The sequence below is a fragment of the Arvicola amphibius genome, chromosome 3, assembly GCF_903992535.2.
Source record: "Arvicola amphibius chromosome 3, mArvAmp1.2, whole genome shotgun sequence".
Classification (NCBI taxonomy): Eukaryota; Metazoa; Chordata; class Mammalia; order Rodentia; family Cricetidae; genus Arvicola; species Arvicola amphibius.
The window spans coordinates 29,813,681-29,833,973 of record NC_052049.1 but is presented as its reverse complement, the minus strand read 5'-3'; the positions used below and the strand labels follow the sequence as shown (position 1 = coordinate 29,833,973).

At 43.7% G+C, this 20,293-nt stretch overlaps 1 protein-coding gene across 2 annotated transcripts; it reads left to right on the top strand.

Moving 5' to 3' along the window:
* The first annotated feature begins 1,358 nt into the window (after positions 1-1,358).
* Hmgcs1 (3-hydroxy-3-methylglutaryl-CoA synthase 1) lies at positions 1,359-20,040 on the top strand. Of its 2 annotated transcripts, XM_038322045.2 has the most exons (11): positions 1,362-1,460; positions 6,307-6,366; positions 12,112-12,569; positions 13,014-13,139; positions 13,866-14,030; positions 15,085-15,250; positions 15,788-15,958; positions 16,475-16,581; positions 17,121-17,246; positions 17,425-17,588; positions 18,328-20,040. In XM_038322045.2, the coding sequence occupies exons 3-11, from the start codon at positions 12,122-12,124 to the stop codon at positions 18,415-18,417; spliced, it is 1,563 nt and encodes a 520-aa protein (XP_038177973.1). In that variant the 5' UTR covers positions 1,362-1,460; positions 6,307-6,366; positions 12,112-12,121; the 3' UTR covers positions 18,418-20,040. The 2 variants fall into 2 exon arrangements, with proteins under 2 accessions (XP_038177974.1, XP_038177973.1); XM_038322046.2 differs by lacking the exon at positions 6,307-6,366 and having other exon boundaries at positions 1,359-1,460.
* The last annotated feature ends 253 nt before the right edge of the window (positions 20,041-20,293 follow it).

The window sequence follows — 20,293 nt, the reverse complement described above, 5'->3', positions numbered from 1 at the left end:
ACTGTCTGGTTTTTGTTGTTGTTTTATTTGTTTAATTTTTTTTTTTTTTTGGAACAGCTCACCTCTTATTCCCTTTGGAGCAAGCCCTGTTTTGCTTGGAGTCAGCATCTGCAGCAACAAACTTCACATAGCAGTAGTAGTATGAAACATGGAATTATCAATGGCCCTTAGTAGTTCTGGGTGAGTAATGGAATTGAGGTAGGAAGAATTAACACAACTCTGAACCTCCCTTATTCACTCTCACCTAACCTAAGCAGTATGGATCTTCTATTGGGGTAGGAGAGCAGAAACTACTCTCTGTTTTTTAAAATATTTTATGGCGTATATTCATTGTACACGGTTTTGGATCTCATGTCGACAAGTTATTTCAAGTATGTCATGTCATGTCTATTCGAAGGCAGAAACTGGTCATCCTTCAGACTCTCTCCAAGAGCATTCGTCGTGTTTGAATTTCTCCTGTTTTCTGAGAGAGTGCGTGGTCTTTATCCTGTGATTCACTACGATGAGAATCATGGTACCCTTTTCGTCACTGAAAAAATGTTTTATTTGGTAGCTACCACAGCTCAGACAATACGATGACCACTGGGCCAGGTGCCTGCCTCCCCTAAGCCCCCCAAAAAGTGACTGAACTGGATCAGCTTCCCTTCTCGGCAAGACCTACATCATTCTCACTGACGCCTAATCCCTAAAATAGCATATTTTAGGTTGACCCGGGAAGAACTGTCTCAATAGCAATTTCTTTAGGAACTGAGGAAGTTTTAAATTGGGTAGTTAGAATACTCACAAATTTAGAAATTCAGGGTGAAGTCAGTTGTGTGCTTTAACTTGTAATGCAGGCTCACTTTGCTGCTCTGGAAACTGAAAAACATCAAGATTGAATTCAAATCAAGTACTTCAAATATTTTACAGGAGAAGCATTGCTGTGGTTGCTAGGCAACCTGACAGCCTCCCAAGCCGGGACCAGCTCGCCTCCCACACTTGACCACCTCGCCCCAGCAGTGGGACGCGGAGTCGCCATTGGTCCCTAGCTCCTCTCACTGACCTTCAATTGGTCAGAGAGCCTCTCACTCCGCTCCCGTTGGCTCTCGCCGTCTCTCGCCGTCCAGCCATTGGCAGGCACGTTCTCGGGCCACCCTACGTCACCGTCTCACCCCACTTCCCCGGTCCTCCGACTTTGTCCCCGCCCTTCCCCCCGCCCTTCCCTCCGCGAGGGAAAACCCTAGCGAGTCACCGCCTCTCCTTTCCTTCCCATTGGCAGAAAGCGGGCTGAGGGGCGGGCGCTGCTGAGCGACTCTGCGCGCCGGGATTGGCTGCGGGAGCCGCTGTCCCGCCCCTTGCCGCCTCCCGGCGGTGCCGGAGTCGGGTGGGTCGGTGGCTATAAAGCTGCCCAGGGCGGGAGGCACCGTGCACTGTCCTCTGTGGGTTGCTCCTTTCTTCAGCCGGGGTCCGGTCGCGTTTGGGTGAGTGTCCCGCGCGGGGAGGGACAGCCGGTGGCCGGGGCGCCGCGGGCGGCGTACACGGGGAGGAGGCGATGTCCTTGACTAGGCCGGAAGGCACAGCGCTCTGCTCCGGTCAGGGTGAAGGTGTCGACCCGGTCCCGGAGGACGGGGCGCCGGGAGTGGGCTTGTGCGGGAGCTCGCGAGCCGGGGTGCCGGGGCGGACAAGGGGACCCGGACTCCGCTGTGGGCCGGCGGGGCGCCGAGAGAAGGCAAAGAGCGTTGAGAGCTCGGTGTTCTGATGACATAGTCAGAAGTCGGAGTCGCCTCTGAGGTAGCTGTGACCACCGAAGTGGGGCATCAGCAGGGGTTGAGAAGGGAGCTGGGCTGTCAGCGTTCCTCCGGTCAATGTTGGACCCCAAAGGGATGGGGAAGCCCAGACTCAGATGCCGACTAGTAGATTGGCAGGGGGTGTGTCCTGCCTCCACGTACACCATTGATGAGAGGAAGTGGGGAGCGTTACTTTTCCCCAATTCGGGTGCACGAAATCACACCTGTGATTTAGACCTAGCCAAAGACTGATGCTCTGAACATCTTTGGTATGTGGCTTGCTTAAAATAATGAGTGAGCTCGAGTCCCTTCTCCCTCGTCCTCCTCCTCTTCCTCCCCCCACCTCCTGTTAATATCTCCACGATATTTAATAACAACCAGCCTTAAGTGTTGTGAGGATGAGATGGCCCGGGGCCCACAGAACCTATCACACAGATAGACTTAGGGTTAAGTGAAGGAAATTTCAAAGCCAAGTGTATGGGAATCTTTGAAAACGTGACCTTCTTTGATCACTGGTAGAGAAAGAATTGCTTTGCGACATTCTGGAGGAGGGAATTGGGGAGTAGGTGGCAGGAGGCACCTACTTGTCCTTCTTGCCAAGCTCGCCCCTGTGGCCTTGGCCTCGGGCCATCTCTGACTGCCTTCAGACTACCCACCTCTGCTGCCACCCCTCCCTCTGCTGGTGATCTGGCCTACCCGGGAGTGAGATGGTTAGCCCGTTCTGACAGCTGCCAACATTTGCTGTATTTTAGGGATGAAATCATGAGAAGGGAGGCATGCTAACAGCACACCTGACTACTTAAGAGTTACAGATTTTTCCTCCCAAGCTGTGGTTTAAATTTGTATTGTACAGATTCCATCTGATTGGAGACAGACTAAAAGTCTCCAAAGGTATCCACAAGTGTTTCTTTGCAGGCTGAGACTTCTGAGCAGTTTGTTCTTTGATCAGACTTTTACGTTTCAGCCATTTTTTGCATGGAGATGGAGAGCAAGGATAGCCTGTCCCATGAAAAGCAGAGACTGCCTTTTCTTTGTGCCCATCCTTTGTAGGTATTTCCTAAATTAGCTAATATTTCCCGTAGTGCAATTCTGGTGGCTTCTGCAATTGCAGTTCTCAGAAGGCTTGGAAAAGCTGGGGAAGAGGGAGTATAAAGATTTATGTTTGAAGTCCATGTCATCTGGGCCTTGCGTTTAATTTTTGTCTTTCATAAATGCCTCTTCTGATTGTTTATACGTGTCATCTGATGGAGTTGTTTTTGATGATTTTTAAACTGAGGTTTTAGCTGTGTTGCTTTCAGAAGAAACGTAGACTCCAAAACATTGATGGAACATGGGTTTTCTGGGTCTTCCAGAATGGTTTCATACCTGGCTGTAGCGTTCAGTATCCAGCAAAACTGTAGGTGTGGTTGAAGAACATGTTGAACTCTGTATCAGAATGTACACATTTTTACATTTACGTACACCAAAGAGGTCAAACATGATGATAGTTTCATTTAGAAAGGGAACATAACCTCACCACTTGATTTAGGGCTTAGAACCATATAGTTGACAGCTGTGTCACTTTGAAATTAAAAAGGTTGAGAAACATGTTATCTAATTAATGGCTTCATGTTAGCACTGGAATCTGAACAATAAAGAGAAAGAAAGTAACCTTTCGAAGAGCACTCTTTGTAGGGTTTGTGGGTATGTGTTGGTTCGTGTGCTAATGAGTAGAAGAGGGGCAAACTTCCTTTTCTGACTTTGTTCAGATTAGGATCTGGGAATGATGCAAACTCATCCTTTGCTTTAAACAGTAGTGAGTAAGAGTCAACTTCTGTAAACTCCTAAACAATATTTGGCTCTATAACCTTAGCTTATCTCAGAAGTAATAACAAAAACTTTCTGGTGATGGGTACTCAGGTACTTAAATCTTTTTTTAAAAAATGCTCTAGAATTGTTATAGCACAAAATTTAGCCAATCTTTTAAGTACTCTTTACACTAAAGTCTCTCTACAAATGGTCAGATCAGTCAGATAAGCTGGGCATGGTTCATACCTTTAATTTCAGTACTTGGTGAAGCAGAGCTAAGATAGCTTGGCTCTGCAAGTTTGAGGCCAGCCTAGTACACATACTGAGTTCTAGGACAGCTAATCTACACAGAGACCCTGTCTCGAGAAATCAATCAACCAACAAACCAAAAAGAATCAAACTATACTGTCCAACTCCTCATAACTAATATCAGTGGCATAGGCTATACAGACTGGACTGTGAATGATGCATCTGGATAGGAATACAGGTCCTTGATTAGAAAACTCTGTAATTTACCTAGGAACGTTTTCTAGAAAAGAGAGCTTAGAAGAGAGCCTTGAAGGATGAACCCCCATCCCATGTCATGTTTTCAGCAAGTGGAGCACTTGACACCAAGTCCTAATGACCTGAGTTCAGTCCCCAGGACATGGAGGTAGAAGGAAAGAAGCCATCATGGGGAGTTGTCCTTTGACTCACACACACACCATGTCGCATGAACACACACACACACACACACAGTAGATAAGTAAATGGGACTAGACTCTCTGGTTGGCAGACCAGGAGTTGTGGGAGAGTCAGGGCTGTTTGTGTTTTACTTGGAGATCTAGGTACAATTGTGCAGATGAGGGTAAAGACTAACAATTTTTGGTTATAGCCTCCTAAAGAAAGATGAACATTCCAGTAGCCTGGTTTTCTCTCCAGTGATGCAGGAGATCAACAAAATAACTGCTTACAGTTATTCAGGGACCAGTGTGTACTAGAGCAGTTTATCTGAGGACTTGTTTGAATCAGGGCTGGGGAATGAGCTAAAAGGAGAAATTCCGTTGAGTAAGTGCAGTAAGTTCTATTAGTCTTGGCCAAATTCAGACTGTCTGTACCGAGATTTGTGAGTCATCAAGCCTTTGTGGTGTGTGTGGCTGCTTGCAGCTCTTTAACTGCTTCTTGATCCCTGTTGATTCCTCTTATCTGCTCCGTAGAGATGTTACAGTCTGATAACTTTAGATTTTGTCACTATGGGCTGTGTATCCTTTATCAGAAATGCTTGAGTCTGGAAGTAAACTTCATGTTTTGAAACACTTGCACGCTTGTGTATTTGTGTGTGTCTGTGTAAGGAAGGGAGAGATTGATTTTGTAGATAAGACCCAAGTCCAAAGGTAAAATTAATGTTTCACATACACCTACACACCGAGTCTGAAGATACGGCATTCGTAGTGTTGCAAACATTTGACTGACCTGTCGCACGAGTTGAGGTGAGGTTTCTACACGCAGCATCATGTCAGCATTGGAAAACTTGGACTTTGGTGCACCTAGGCTTCAAGTTTTTCCGATCAAAGATGCAGAACTGTGCCCTGCCAGCAACTGTAGAATAGAATCTAAAGCGTATGCCTCTCTGGTGGGGTCGTCTCCCAGATGCCATTCCTCCCTTGTGGAAATCATACAGACTTTATGTTGTTCCCACTAGTCCTTCTCTGCACTAATGTGCTCGGGTTCTCTATGTGTGACTTTCTCCACCCTTCTCCTATTTTCCCTCCCCAGTTTAATTAAAGTAGGAAGAGGACTGAGGGTGTGGCCAGTGCTTGACTGGCTGAAGGGAGGCCCTAGTTTGATCCCAGCACTGTGAATAAATAAGTGGAAAAGGTGTATGGTAGTGTTTCAGGGGAAATGCCTTTGCTGCAAATTAGCCACGGCTTCAAGAAGTTAGTAAGTTGTTGCACCTCAACATGGGGAAGGAATGGTGTTTTCTACCCTACTGAGAATGGTCTTGACTTGGCCTCCTTAGTTTACAGATAACACAGCATAATTTGAGACAATAAGGAATAAAAGATAAGCTATTTCCTGAAAGTGTATGTATAATGCTGTACTCCTTTCCCCCTTTGGAATGTAATATTCTCTTTCCTCACAAATTCAAGGTTTGCTTATTCTGGGGCTGCAGTAGCTCAGTGTTTTAGAGCATTTGCCTCCCTGGGAGTGTTGGTGCCTGATCTTACCAAGCAGGTCCCACGTTTCATCTTCTCAACAGCCCTTCAGAGTGAGCTGATGGGGGCGGGTATCTTGATTTTATGGGTGAGGAAATTGAGATTCAAAGAGGCACAAATTATTGCTGAAACTCCTTTAGTGCCAATAAGCTCGAAACTGTAGGCCTTTTTATTCTAGAAGCTTACTAGTCCCGTAGAGTTTACTTCTGGTTTTTTTTTTTTTTTTTTTTTTTTTTTTTTTTTTTTTTTTTTTTTTTTTTTTTTTTTTTTTTTTTAATCCCAGTTCTTGGTAGCGCATGTTTATGAGAAGACCGCTACTCTCCCAGCATCATACCCTGTAGTCTGAGTGATGCTGTGATGTTGGTTCCTCAGCAGAGCCGTAAGGCTGCCGCCATAAGGGCTCAAAGTGCCGTCTTTTTCTAAGCATGTGTTGAACTGGTTTTTTTGCATAATATAATTAAATAAGGAAATCCTTGCTTTAACTCTCTTTGAATTGAAGTCGTTGATTTGTGTAGTGCTTTATGACTTTAAAAGAAGTTCTCCTTTGAAACTTGTAGTGCCCGAAGGAGGAACCCAGTGAGCGACCTGGAGACTGCAGTTCTCTGTCCTTCGCACAGGTATGGCGCCAGTCATGTCTTAAGGAAGGTGTTTTCTCTAGTGGGAGAGGTGTAATTTTTAATCTTAGAACTAATGACAGTTTTATGTGCCAAATCTTTCCTTTTCCCTCCCCGTTCCTTTCTTTCACTATGTCACCTGGCTGGAATTTGCCGATCGGCCTGCTTCCCCCTCCCAAGCAATGGGATTTAAGGCACGTACCATGATGCCTTGAGACGTATATTCCTAAAACTATTCTTAGGATTATATGTTACCTGGAAAATTTAGTTTATGTTATAAATTCTTCTGGAGACTTTCTGATTTTGTATTTAAAAGTTAGTGTCTGCTTGTAACATGAAAAATAAAGGTAATAAACTTAATCTGAAATAGTCACAGGTAGGCATGCCTGCCAACAGTGTATGCATGTATTTGTTTATTTAGTTATTTGCCATTTGAAGTTTGAGGCAGGATCTTATTTGGTATCTGACCCAGTTCTGCCTTGGCCTTCCAGATGCTAAGATTTCAGTAGTTTGACCTTGCAGTCTGCACCTATAGTGCTCTGGGTGAGTCCTTAGGGCTCTGTGAGAATAGACCGCGGCTGCAGTGTTTAGACCAGTAATCTAGTTGTTTGCAGCTATTGCAGTGCCACGCAGTCTCACAGGAAAAAGATGCTGACCCTAAGCACAAAAGGGAGAGCTGGAGAATCTGCAGTAGCTAAAAACTGTCAGGTGTAGGATGCAGGGAGTGGCCGCAGAGAGCTCAGCCGGAGACTCATGATAGCCCTAGGCGCCAGAGCTCCAGCCTGTCCCTGAGTCATGGGGGATTGGATCAGAAGCCATCTGGACTACTGTCCTCTGCTTTTCTCCTCCCCCACTTCTTCTTTGTTTTCTCTCCTTTACTATTCACAGGGGGAGGGGAGTACTCTTCTTACCCCTAGCGAAAGGTCTAGAAAGTATCACAAGTATACGAGATTTCTTACCTGACTTTGTTAAGGCACATAGCATCTTTTGTCCCCCAGAGGGGCGTGATCCCTTTAGAGGGCAGAGGACCTTTTTTTTTTTTTCCCCTGAGGGTGGTGGCTGTTGGAAGACTTTCGGTTTCCTAATTTTTGTGGTAGGCATGTACTTTTTGCCTCCTTTTAAAATTGAGATTGAAAGGAGAAATCTTTGTATTTTATTATAAATACAGAATCTTCAGTTGCTGTCAGTTTTTTTAATTGCAAGTTTAACGCCATGAAAGATAATTTATTATCAACAATTTAAACTATATGAGAGAATGTTTTTTTAACTGTTAGGTTTTCAAAGTTCTGTTTAGAAAATCACTGTGTTTTAGGAATCACCATGAATTAACCAAAATATCTCATTCCCTGGCAGGATAAGTTTAGCTAGGTTGTTTGGTTAGCCCCTCCCGCCACTGATTTACATCTGGTCTATTACACAGCGTTTGGGAGGAGACCCAACTGTACCCTTTACACTGGAAGTTGTATCATCTTTCTGTTCTTCTAAATGCTACTTTCTGCTTTTCTAAATGCCACCAAGTGATCGCTTTGTCTGTGCTGTGTCATACTCTTAGCTGGGTGTTGTCTGGTTGCTTGGTTGGTTCCTCCTACCCCCATTAGAGCTGTTGTATGTCAAATTGGATATCTATTTACCAACAACACATTGAAAACATCTCTGCTACTAGGAAATCTCTTGAGAATGGATAATATTGACCAAATCAGACAGCATTCATAGATGTGTGGTGTGTGTATAATCAGAAGCCTTGTGGGCTGTTTGAGCTAACCCTATGCTTTTGTGACAGGTGATTTGATATTTAGCAGCAACATAATCTCAGATCTTCACTAAATTTACTAGTGGGAAAGTACATTGCAATGTTTAGAGGTTATGGATTTGTTCACTTGATTTCCAAAAGCTTTGTAAGTCTGTGGGCAGAGGCAAGGCAGAAAGTCCCACTGTCTTTGTCATGTCGCAAGCAGTGTGAAGAGCTGAAAGGAACCTGAGGGAAAGAAGGCTGGTGAGGGGGTCACTCCGACTGCCTCTGCGGTGGGCACTCAGAAGGGAGTATGTAGATGGGTCACCTACATGCTGTCATAGTGTCTGGGCTGGCTTCCTTCTATGTTTACATTTTCCTTGAGGGTCTAGAGATTGATTTCAGGGCTCTGTATGCTGATCTGTTTGTCTTAATGCTAATTTTTGAACCTTTTGCTGTATGTTATGCCAAGGACTTAATTTAGAATCTGTGCCTAGTAATGCACAGCTCCTTTATGTCTTCATTTCAACCTCAGTGTAGTCAAGTGGGTACCAACTTTAGACAGCCGTCGAATTGGCAGAGAGATTCTGTAGTAGCGCCAAGTGAAGACAGCAGCTGCAAGTGCCTCTCAGCTTGTTCCTTCTGATTTAAAACACAGAAAAGGAGCTGAAGATTTAGGAGATAGGAAGGTAGGGACTTCTTCTGAAGGTAGGGACTTCTTTATCTTGCCAGGTGGTGGTGGCACACACCTTTAATCCCAGCACAGTCTGGTCTACAAAGTGAGTTCCAGGGCAGCTGGGGATATACAGAGAAATCCTGTCTCAAAACCTTTTTTTAAAAAGGACTACTTTACTTTTCTTATTAGGCTACCACTGGAATGATCCCCTTGTAATGTAGTGTATGCTTCTGTGTCTGTTGCTAATGACACTTTTTTTTAATGTAATGAGCACTGAACCAGTGTCAGTAATTTAGGGCTTAAAGTATATAATTGGCAAATTATCACATTTAGTTGTTGTTTTCCTGTTGAGTAGTACATAGACTTTGCTTGGTAAAATGGGTATATGCAAGTCTAAGGCATGAAGAGATTCAAAGGCATTGGGCTTAATTGAGGTTACCCAGGTCTATTAGTCTGCTTAGATACCATCACCAATTAGCCCCTTATCAAGTAGTACTATAATCTGGAGGTATTAAACAACAGAATTTTTGTATTTAAAAAGATGTATGTATTATACATACAGTGTTCTGCCTGCATGTGTGCCTGCAGGCCAGAAGAGGACACCAAATCTTATTATAGATGGTAGTCACCATGTGGGTGCTGGGAATGAACGCAGAACCTCTGAAAGAGCAGCCAGTGCTCTTAACCTCGGAGCCATCTCTCCAGCCCCCCAGAGTTTTTTGTTTGTTTGTTTTGGAGTACAGCTCAAGGTACATGGTCACTTCTTTAAAGCTCTTTTGTGGATTGGAGATGTCATGGCCCTTCATGGAAGGTACAGAATGCATGAATACAGACCTGAACCAGCTCTCTGGTATCTTCTTGTAAGGATGCTATCTGAGCTGGTAAAGGCTAGGCTCACAATCAGTAAGGCTAGGGTACTGATTCCATCGTGAGGTCCCCATTCTCATGGCCTCTCCTCCCAAGGACCATCTCTGCAAACGCCATACAAAAAAAGAGGGGGGGGGGATTGCCAGTGTTTTCATAGAGCTTAGCATGCTATTTATTTATTTGGAAACAGAGTCTTACTATGTTGCCCAAGCTGTCCTTGAACTTCTGGGCTCAAGGGATCCTCCTGCTCAGCCTTCTAAGTGCTAGGTTCATATTGCCATCACTGTGTCTGCCATTTCTGAATTCTTTTTATATCGAGTTGTCATTCCCAGGGAACCCTGTCTGTGTTAGAAAGAATATTAATAATACAGTGTTGGATGAAGAACTGTGAAGGAGTAAGGCGGCTTTGGTGCTGCCTTTTGGTTTCTATCATAACCTCTGATATCATCATATCATAATTTAGGGATTCAATTTCCCCAGACTACATGGTTGCCAGGCATAAAGAGTGTGTTACAGCAAATTGTTTCTGGGAATATAAAAAAAGGAAAAAAAAGCCAGGCATGGTGCCACATGCCTTTGTCCCAGATCCCAGTACTACTTGGGAGGAGGCAGAGGCAGGTGCAGATGTTTGTCTGTGAGTTTGAAGCCAGCTTGGTCTATATAGTGAGTTCCAGGCTAGCTAAAGCTACACTTAGTGAGACCTATCTCAACCCTACCTCGTAAAAAAAGAAAAGAGTCTTGTGTCTAGAAGATTTGGGTTATATAGAGTAAGATTCTATCAAAAAAGTAAAATCTTTAACCTAGATGTTAGGTGCTTATTTATTATGTTCTTTTGGGTTTGGTTTTTCGAGATAGTATTTCTCTGTGTAGCTCTGGCTGACCTGGAACTCACTTTGTAGACCAGGCTGGCCTCAAACTCACAGAGGTCCACCTGCCTCCCGAGTGCTGGGATTAAAGGCGTGTGCCACCATGCCCAGCTATTATGTTTTAATATATTCACAGCCTAATGACTTGTTCTCTGAAGATGTTTAATGTTCTAAGGACCAAACCTCTGCTTTCGATATCTCCCCAGGATCTCAATAATTAACCTATGATCTTATTCTCTGTTAGTGTTAAAGCGGAGTGTCCAGAATGGCAGGGGACAGGTGATGTGGGTTTGACTTTTCCTTTTTAGTGTCAGGTTAGCAGTAGGTTGTCACTCTGTAGAAGATAGCAAATTGAGTTGGCAAACTGCGTGCTTAGATGGGCGGAGAACTAAAAGTCCCATCTCTTGATCAGCATTCCCCAACTATTACATACCTAACGTGGGTTTGAAGAATCGTTCCTGCCCTGTGGCACCGCAGCTCAGCCAGGAGGTTTGTGGCAGCTTCTCTGTTAACAAGGCCTCCACACACGCCCTGTCGGAGACATCCCGCCTGGTTTTTCATTTCTTGATGACTAGACCTTTTAAAGGCATTGAGGCACCTAGGTTAAAGGACTAGTCCCAGGGTAGACGACAGTGGTCTGAAGGGCTAGCTTTTTGTTGTCATTATTTTGGTAGGTAAATCTAGACAATGGTTGATTTGTTTGTACTTTTTGATAGTGGTCAGAAATAAATATTTTCTTTGGTTGATCATTTACTTTACAAAAGATTTTTGTTTGGTTGTTGTTGTTGTTTTTTGTTTGTTTGCTTGTTTTTTTGGTTAGTTGGTTTTGGTTTTTCGAGACAGGGTTTCTCTGTAGCTTTGGAGCCTGTCCTGGAACTCACTTTGTAGACCAGGCTAGCCTCGAACTCACGGAGATCTGCCTGCCTCTGCCTCCCCGGTGCACTGCCCAGCTTGGTGGTTGTTGTTATTGTTGTTGCGTGTGTCTGTTTGGATTTATGCAGGTCCCAGTGGAGGCCAGAGGGTTGAGATGCCCCGGAACTGGGGCTGCTGAAGGTTGTGGGTGCTAGGAATGAAACACAGGTCCTCTGGAAAAGAAATCAGCTCTCTTAACTGCTAAGCCATCTCTCCAGCCCCTGTCACTGTCAGTCATACTTTTAAGTTACCATTTTATTTCATAGTTACTTATTATAGAAAAATCTTATGGCAGGGTCACTCACCTGTGTGTGTGTGTGTGTGTGTGTGTGTGTGTGTGAGAGAGAGAGAGAGATATGCTGGGGATTGAACCCACAGTCTTGCACACGTTAGGCAAGTGCTCTGCCACTGAGCTATATATATCCCAGCCCTTAAATGATGTTTTAAGTCTTAAGAGACCGGTTTTGAGTAAGGTGGAGCCTTTCTAAAAGGTTATAATTTAAGCTAATAAATCATATTCCTTTCATGAAGTTGCTGCTTTGCATATTTTTAACTGACTGCCCCCAATACAATGTACTAAACTTAGAGATGCTGCAGTAATGCAGGTGACTTGAATTCTCACCATCTGTTTTGCAGCCTTGAACTTGAAAAGTCAGCAACCTAATATCTAAAACTATGGACTTTTTTTCTTTGCACAGCTCTTTCACCATGCCTGGGTCACTTCCATTGAATGCAGAAGCTTGCTGGCCAAAAGACGTAGGAATTGTTGCCCTTGAGATCTACTTTCCTTCTCAATATGTTGATCAAGTTGAGTTGGAAAAATACGATGGTGTAGATGCTGGAAAGTATACCATCGGCCTAGGGCAGGCCAGGATGGGCTTCTGCACGGATCGAGAAGACATCAACTCTCTTTGCCTGACTGTGGTTCAGAATCTGATGGAGAGAAATAGCCTGTCCTATGATTGCATTGGGCGGCTAGAAGTCGGAACAGAGACAATCATTGACAAATCAAAATCAGTGAAGTCGAATTTGATGCAGCTGTTTGAGGAGTCTGGGAATACAGATATAGAAGGAATAGATACAACTAATGCGTGCTATGGAGGGACAGCTGCAGTCTTCAACGCTGTGAACTGGATCGAATCCAGCTCTTGGGATGGTATGTTCCATGTCTGCATTCTGAAACAGAGACAAAAGCAAACAGACAAGCACACAGACACACAAAAACACACAGACACGCACATAGCCCTTCTTGAGGATGTATAGACCTGATACCTCTTCTGTTTAGGGCTAAGGATGGAGCTCAGGGTCTCTAGCAATGAATAGTGTCCCCAGCCCTCCAGTGGCTATTTAGACAGTGTTGTGTGTTAACTAATACTAGCTCTAATAATTCAAATAATTCAGAAAGACTGTGACTTTCAGCTTATTTGAATTGTTTACTTTAGGAGTAGTAATAGGAAAAAAATTATCCATTCAAAGTTTAGACAGAAAGCTTTGCTTTTTTTTTTTTTTTCCAATGTGGGGAAAGCATATTCTGAGGAAAATATAATCATCCTTTGAGTTCACATGCGTGATTTTGATCACTCTGCATTACTTTTTTCAGGACGGTATGCTCTGGTAGTTGCAGGAGATATTGCTATCTATGCCACAGGAAATGCCAGACCTACAGGTGGCGTCGGAGCTGTGGCTCTGCTGATAGGGCCAAATGCTCCTTTAATTTTTGAACGAGGTGAGTATTTGAGAAGATACTTATTTTTTTGTGGTGCGGGACTTGAACCTTGGGCCTTGTGCATGGTAGGCAAGCTTGCGTTCTTCACGTGAGCTTTTTCCCAGGCCCCTTGTTTTTAAATGTCGAGACACTGGTTATCACTACATGCTGCAGGCTGACCTGGAGCTCTCTGTGTAGCCCAGGGATGCTTGCAGCCTTGATCTTCGGTTTGGGCTTCTAAATACCTGGGATTACACAGGTATATAGACCTCCGTACACAGGCCTGTGCTAGCAGGTCCAGCTAATTCATTTGTATTTAGTTGTTTCAGTGACACAGTGTTCTGAGGAATCTGAGTGTGGTAGTAGAAGCTACAACTTGCTGATTGTTTATCGACTGACGAGTGCTTTAAGTGTTAGCACGTTATCTTTGTACGTTTTGTCCAAAAGGTAGAGCTGCCCTCCCTCTACCAAGAAATCAAATGGGCTGAGGTGGAGTTGAAGAAATAACTTAGAGTAGTGACTGATGAGTTCACTTGTGCTCAGGATAGCCGCTTAGGAAACTTGCAGCAGTCTTGGGACTACCCATGCGGCTCCAGGTTTTATTTAATTATCGGCTTCACCTTGCGCTTTCTATGCTGAAGTGCTGTGGGTGACTGATGGGAAGACCACGTAAATAAGGCAGCGTGCTGCTACAGTGCGGGCATCGTGAAGCAGGAGTGGATCGGCATCTTCTGTTTGGTTCTGTAGGGCTCCGTGGGACACACATGCAGCATGCCTATGACTTCTACAAGCCTGACATGCTCTCCGAATACCCTGTGGTAGATGGGAAGCTCTCCATACAGTGCTACCTCAGTGCGCTGGACCGCTGCTACTCCGTCTACCGCAAGAAGATCCGTGCCCAGTGGCAGAAAGGTGGGCTTTCCTCCAGCCCTGTTCCTTGTGCTGGACTCTGCTATCTACAGGGCAGTAGTAATGTGCTAGGTGACTATCGTGAGACACTTCTCTGTGAACTACCTTCGTTATTAATACCTTTTCCACTTCTTCGTGTACTAAATATCATTTTCCCATAGTCTCTGAGAGTGTGTAATTTAGGTAAAGACATGAGTATTTCTCCTAAAACTTAAGTTGATTTATTAATTACATTACAAAATAAAAGTGAGTTTTGTTAATTTTTTGAGAAAAGGATTTAAATAAGTTTCTGTTTTCAACTATTTTTCAGAGGCAACTGTTTAAAAAGTTACTTTTTCCTTATTACAATTTGACTTTAGAGAGGAGAGGGTTAAAAATAATATTCAAGATAAATATCGAGGAACATAGTAGCCGCAGAAAGAATCATTGTATAGTGTTTTACAGTTAAATATGTAACAATGCTTGCTATTTGTACTATACTTAACAGTTATGTTAAATGTCATTCTTTAACAGTAGTGTTTCATGAGCTAGAGTCTGGTTTTATACCCTGGACTGGCTTCAAACTCACGATCCTCCTTCATCAGGCTTAACTGTTTTTACTAGGCCAGTGATATTTCACCTTTTTGATTAGAACCCCACAGTATATGTTTTTATGTGTAGATATCTGAACAGAGGCAGAAGTGCCGTGAAATGACCCAGGCTGCAAATTAATGCAGTTGCCATTTTCCTATTCTTTAGAAAAAGGGAGGCTGATCAACTGATCTGCTAATAGTTATGACTCGTACAGTTGAAAATCAGTGATGTATGTGGTCCTGCGCCGCTGAGGGTCTTGTTTAACCACGCATTCTAAAGCATTGAGCGAGTTCATAAGACAGGGTTGGGGTTGCTGTTTAAGGACCGGGGTGAGTGGCTCTTCTGTCTCCATCCCCTCTGCTCGCTTTGCAGTGCAGTACGCAAACTTGTTTCCACTAAGATTAGTGAGGAAGTAAAGACAGAAACATCCTAAAGTCGAGCTGGCTTCTGTGCATTTCATGGTTTCCTTGCTCTTCTGTTCCAGAGGGAAACGATAAAGATTTCACCCTGAATGATTTTGGCTTCATGATCTTTCACTCGCCATATTGTAAACTGGTGCAGAAATCTTTAGCTCGGATGTTCCTGAATGACTTTCTTAATGATCAGAACAGAGATAAAAACAGTATTTACAGTGGCCTGGAAGCCTTTGGGTAAGAAAGCTGTTCTGTGCTTATTTCAAATGTTTATTTGTATATTACCCTCCCCCTGCTGGGATCCTCCCCAACCCCTCCAGTCTGGCAGGAAGAGGGCAGCTTGCAACACCCAGGAACAGGTCTGGGGCTGCTAGAAGCTCCAGACGGGGCTAGAGGCTGCTCACAAAGGCTTGTCCTCCAGAGCACTGCCACCTAGTTTTTCTGCCAGGGTGCTGCGGTCCTTGACCGCCTAGTAGCAGTTTGCTTGTAATTCATGCTTGATTCTTGTCAGCTGCAAAGCTTCAGTGAATCTGTTAACCTATTAGTCTGTCAGTATCATGGTGTCTTTACTTGATGATAGCCACGTCAGGCAAAGAACTTACAGCTGGCTAGCATCATTTATACAATTACCTTGTTGCTCCCTGACTTTTAATTAGTGGCAAAACAAAATCCCATGTATCCATAGATTTAAATGTAAATTGGGACAACTACTAATAAAATAAAAGCATGGTGTTTAGACGCCATATAATTGTCTCCTTAAATATGCTCTTCCAGGGATGTTAAGTTGGAAGATACATACTTTGACAGAGATGTGGAGAAGGCATTTATGAAGGCTAGTTCTGATCTGTTTAACCAGAAAACAAAGGCGTCTCTGCTCGTATCAAATCAGAATGGGAATATGTACACGTCTTCTGTGTATGGGTCCCTGGCTTCTGTTCTGGCACAGTAAGTAGAAACTGCTGTTCCCTGACTCCTCTTCTGACTGCTCTTTATCTTCAGGTCTGCTCGGCTGCCATCTACTGAGGGTATGCAGGTTCAGGCTGCAGTTCTTCCTGAGTACCTGCAGCTGAACCACAAATCCTTAATGATGAGGATTTATGTGTGGTTCAGTAATTTTACTAAGCCCCATCATTTCCTAAAAGACGTAAGCTTTTGTTTGGAGTATGCACTCTAAAACTAAAACCTCAAGTCAGACTCCTTAGTGCAGAATTACGACTCCTAGATCTACAGGGACATTAAACTAAGCAGGGAATGGTGGCACTCACCCATAATCCCAACACACAGGAGGCTGTGGCAGGAAGATTATTAGTGCAAGCCCAGCCTGTGTGGGTGGACCATGTAACAGAAAAACAAACAAAAAGAGCTTTAAGTTAGAGCTTGTGTTTAGCTCTGGACTGCTCGTGTGGCTCCCGACAAGATGGCCTTTGTATCTGTTAAATTTGCCCTTTTGTCCCTTACCAGGTACTCGCCTCAGCAGTTGGCAGGGAAGAGGATCGGAGTGTTCTCTTATGGGTCTGGCTTGGCTGCCACTTTGTACTCCCTTAAAGTCACACAAGATGCCACCCCAGGTAAGTGCTGGGTCCTTCAGCAAGGGCATGTTGCCAGCCAACCCGCTGTGGTCAGGTGGCTTCAGTAGTCACTCTGATCGATCATTCCATTCTCAATTTCATATCTTCTTGCCAAATAAATTTGTACTCTCTACCCTACAAATCTGCCTTAATATAGCTAATAGACCACATTTTCCCCTGTGGTTTTTACTGTATTGAAGCAAACATTTGTGCTTTCCTTGAGAGAAAAGGAGGAAAAATACTCAGGAAAACTTAGGAAAACCTGGCATCATTGAAACTTATACTGAGGATTAACTATAGAAAAGTTAATACTTATAGTTTCAAATGCCAGGTGTTACTTAACTTGTAGACTAGCTGATACTAAATAACATCTAGTCAGAGGTGTTAGGAAGTTGTATCAAGATAGATCTATATTTTAGCTAGACAATAGCCAGTAGTTTTTAAGAGACAAGAAATTATTTGCATTTGGCAACATTTTATTAACTTTCTTGGAGACATGCTACTCTGTCTTCTAATGTTAAACTTACTTGCTCCTTTAGGATCCGCTCTTGACAAAATAACAGCAAGTTTATGTGATCTAAAATCAAGGCTCGACTCAAGAACTTGTGTGGCGCCAGATGTCTTTGCTGAAAACATGAAGCTGAGGGAGGACACGCACCACTTAGGTAAGCGTCTGTGTTTGTAGGCTGTACTGTGTACAGTCGTGGGAAACTCACGGCACACGAGGCTTGGGTAGTGCTGGTGTGGCGTCAGTGAAAGCTGGGGAGGAAGGTGACAACTCTGTTGAGTTTGTTGCCAGATGGGTCATATCGTGAGTAACTTGGTGTCCTGCTTTCCCTTCAGCCAACTATATTCCCCAGTGTTCGATAGACTCACTCTTTGAAGGAACGTGGTACCTAGTTAGAGTGGATGAAAAGCACAGAAGAACTTACGCTCGGCGCCCCTCCACCAACGGCCACAATTTGGAGGAAGGAGTGGGACTTGTACATTCAAACACAGCAACAGAGGTCAGTCACCTGCATCGTTGGTCCTCTTCTCTGGCAGGATATGGGAAGTTTTCACTCCCGTGTGTCTGGGATTCGGAGCCCTAACAGAGACCGCGACTTAGAGAAATATCAGTAAAGCAGAGAGGGAGTAAGGGTTCTGAGGCCAGCTGTGGAGCAGCATGGAGGGGATACTGAGTCCCTCATACTTCTCCGAGGCCTTTTCAGAAGTGATGGCATAGCTGTGGCTCAGATTCCTGCTGTGTGTGAGGACTCTGCTCACATTCATTTTATAGCCCTCAGAACCTTACACTAACCTCTTTGATGTCTACAAATGATACTCCAGAGTGAGGCCCCGAGAAGTCAGGATTAGAGCAGGAAGGGGTAAAGCCAGGTTCAATCAAGAACTTGAACTGTGGAATCAGTGGTTCCTCCCGTTGGTTACAGCTCCTCTGGTGAGCTGTAGTCTTGCTGTTAAGCCAGGTGGGCGGCACCTCAAGCTAGTGTCTGAGTCGCAAGTAGAAGATGTTACAGCAGACACAGTCTGGGAGGCCTCCTCTCGCTGCACAAGGAATGGCAGTCCTCTCACTGAAGGGCTGTCTCGGTGTTCAGCTCCTCCTTGGAAAGCTGTATAGAACGCGAGTGTCAGTGTCAGCCTCTCTGACTTTGTCCTTTAGTAGGTTCTCTGTAGGTAATTTAATTAGTCCTGTGATTCATAGTGGGAAAGTCATAAAAGCCAGCAACTGTTTTCTTCTCATTTTAGCATATTCCAAGCCCTGCTAAGAAAGTGCCAAGACTCCCTACAACAGCAGCAGAGTCGGAACCAGCTGTCATCAGCAACGGGGAGCACTAAGATCTTTGTGGGGTGGAAGGCTTCACAGTGGCCTGGGGCTGGGATGGGGAATGGAAACAGTTGGAGGATTGTATCTCTGGGGACAATTTTAAAGATTACATGTTGCTTAAAGTGTAATGTAACTGAATGTAACTGACACAGAGCCTAGAAAACTGTTGTGTTCTTGGAAAAGTCTTTGCTGAACTTGCTAACACGCTTCCCGTTGTGGCCTGGCCCATGGTGAATATACTGCAGTGATGTTAAAGGGCTCTGGAAAACTCTGTACCTCTCTGGATGTTTATATGCATGCAGTTTAGTTTGCAAACACGGCATGAACTGACTGCTTCTGTCGACGATAGCGGAGGTACTAGTGTCCGATTTTAAAAAATGTTTTTTTTTTAATGTGTAAGAATTTTTGTACTTTAACAAATAAAAAAAAGTACCTGTAGCTTTTTTGAAAAACTTTTCTAGGTTGCGGATTGTGGAATTTAAATGTTACACATAAACCATGCTTGAAAATGGCAAGGCAAATACTATCTTTTTTGAAGGTTTGTAAATCCTGAAGAGAGACAAGAGTAATGGTTCTGGGATCTGGAGGAACCGTCAGTGAGAAAGGTTAGCTGTGACCACGTGAGCAAAAAGATGTCGGCTCTGAGCAGGCCTCTGCTACAGCAAACAGTTCTCCTGAGCGCTGTGGACACAGCCTGGGAACTGGTTCCAGCGGGTTCATGGTGGCTGGAGCTGGTGTGAGGAAGCGGCCCTGAGCACCCTGCTGGGGAGGATGAGGCGGAAAGAAGGAAGGATGGGGCAGGGCATTATTAGGTTACAGTGTAACAAGTCCAGTTTATAGGCCAACAGCTTAAATTCACGGGACACCTTTTTTCTTTGTAGTTTGTGTATTTTTGTGTTTTGTTTGTTTTTGTATCTGTCCAATAAAAATAAGAATATAACCCACATTTTCACATAGTGAAAGTTTCATATAGTCTGACCAGCCAAAAGGAATATTCACTTCAAGATCTAAAAGTAGAATTCATAACACTTTCCCTTAACTTTCACTTTTAAAACAACAAAAACTACCACATGAGATGGAGAAGAAAATCCGTTGGAACGTTCTCTGGGTGATTTTGGTGCTGAACATGACATGAGCCTCATAGACTGTAAAATAGAGATAGTTGGAACTAATGGACAGAACTAAATTTTTTCAACTTTATTTGCTGTTCAATTCTGTGAAGTTTCAGTTATCTAAAATAAACACATAAATGTGTAATGTTTCAGATTGCAAGGTAATATGTAATGTAGCATTTGTAATATATTCTTGTCAATATTAACCAGTAGAATTTTGATTTGTACAGTTTTAATTGGTTAAAATGATTTCATTTTAACATCCACTGCTATAGATTAATGATGTACGTTCAGATTTAAAGAATGGTGGGGAAACAGTGCATGTAATTCTTTTGCAAGTATTGAGATTTCTGTATGTTTTAAAAAAGAGTAATTTAATGTTTGAGTGCCAAGAAGTGGGTTTTCTCAGAGTCCATTGCCGGCAATGGGCAAGCCTGGCAATATTGGCACGGAGCATTAACCATACACCTTACTAATAGCAAGGTGGAAAACTTTGAAATAAAGTTTTAGACAAATATTTCAGATATCTGAGTCGTCTTTTCTGAGCCAACAATTTGAGATGGGGTCAGCAGACAGCTCTTTTTAGATCTGAGCCTTCAGATCTCTGCTTGTTCTCCAGACACATCCAAACCCGCTTAAGCAACACTCTCTGCTTACGCCAGAAGTAAATGTGTCCCATGTGTGGTCCCTGCCTCCCCTTTAAGGAGTTTATGAATTAGAAAACACAGCAGGTTATTTTATAGCACGAAACAGTTCATGTTATCATTTTGGATCT

What these genes read in the sequence shown, in the direction of transcription:
- Hmgcs1 (XM_038322046.2), top strand. Translation starts at nt 12,122, where the DNA reads ATGCCTGGGTCACTTCCATTGAATGCAGAAGCTTGCTGGCCAAAAGAC. An exon ending in TCCTTTAATTTTTGAACGAG is followed by an intron (nt 13,140 to 13,865) that starts GTGAGTATTTGA and finishes TTGGTTCTGTAG; the next exon opens with GGCTCCGTGGGACACACATG. An exon ending in CTGGCTTCTGTTCTGGCACA is followed by an intron (nt 15,959 to 16,474) that starts GTAAGTAGAAAC and finishes GTCCCTTACCAG; the next exon opens with GTACTCGCCTCAGCAGTTGG.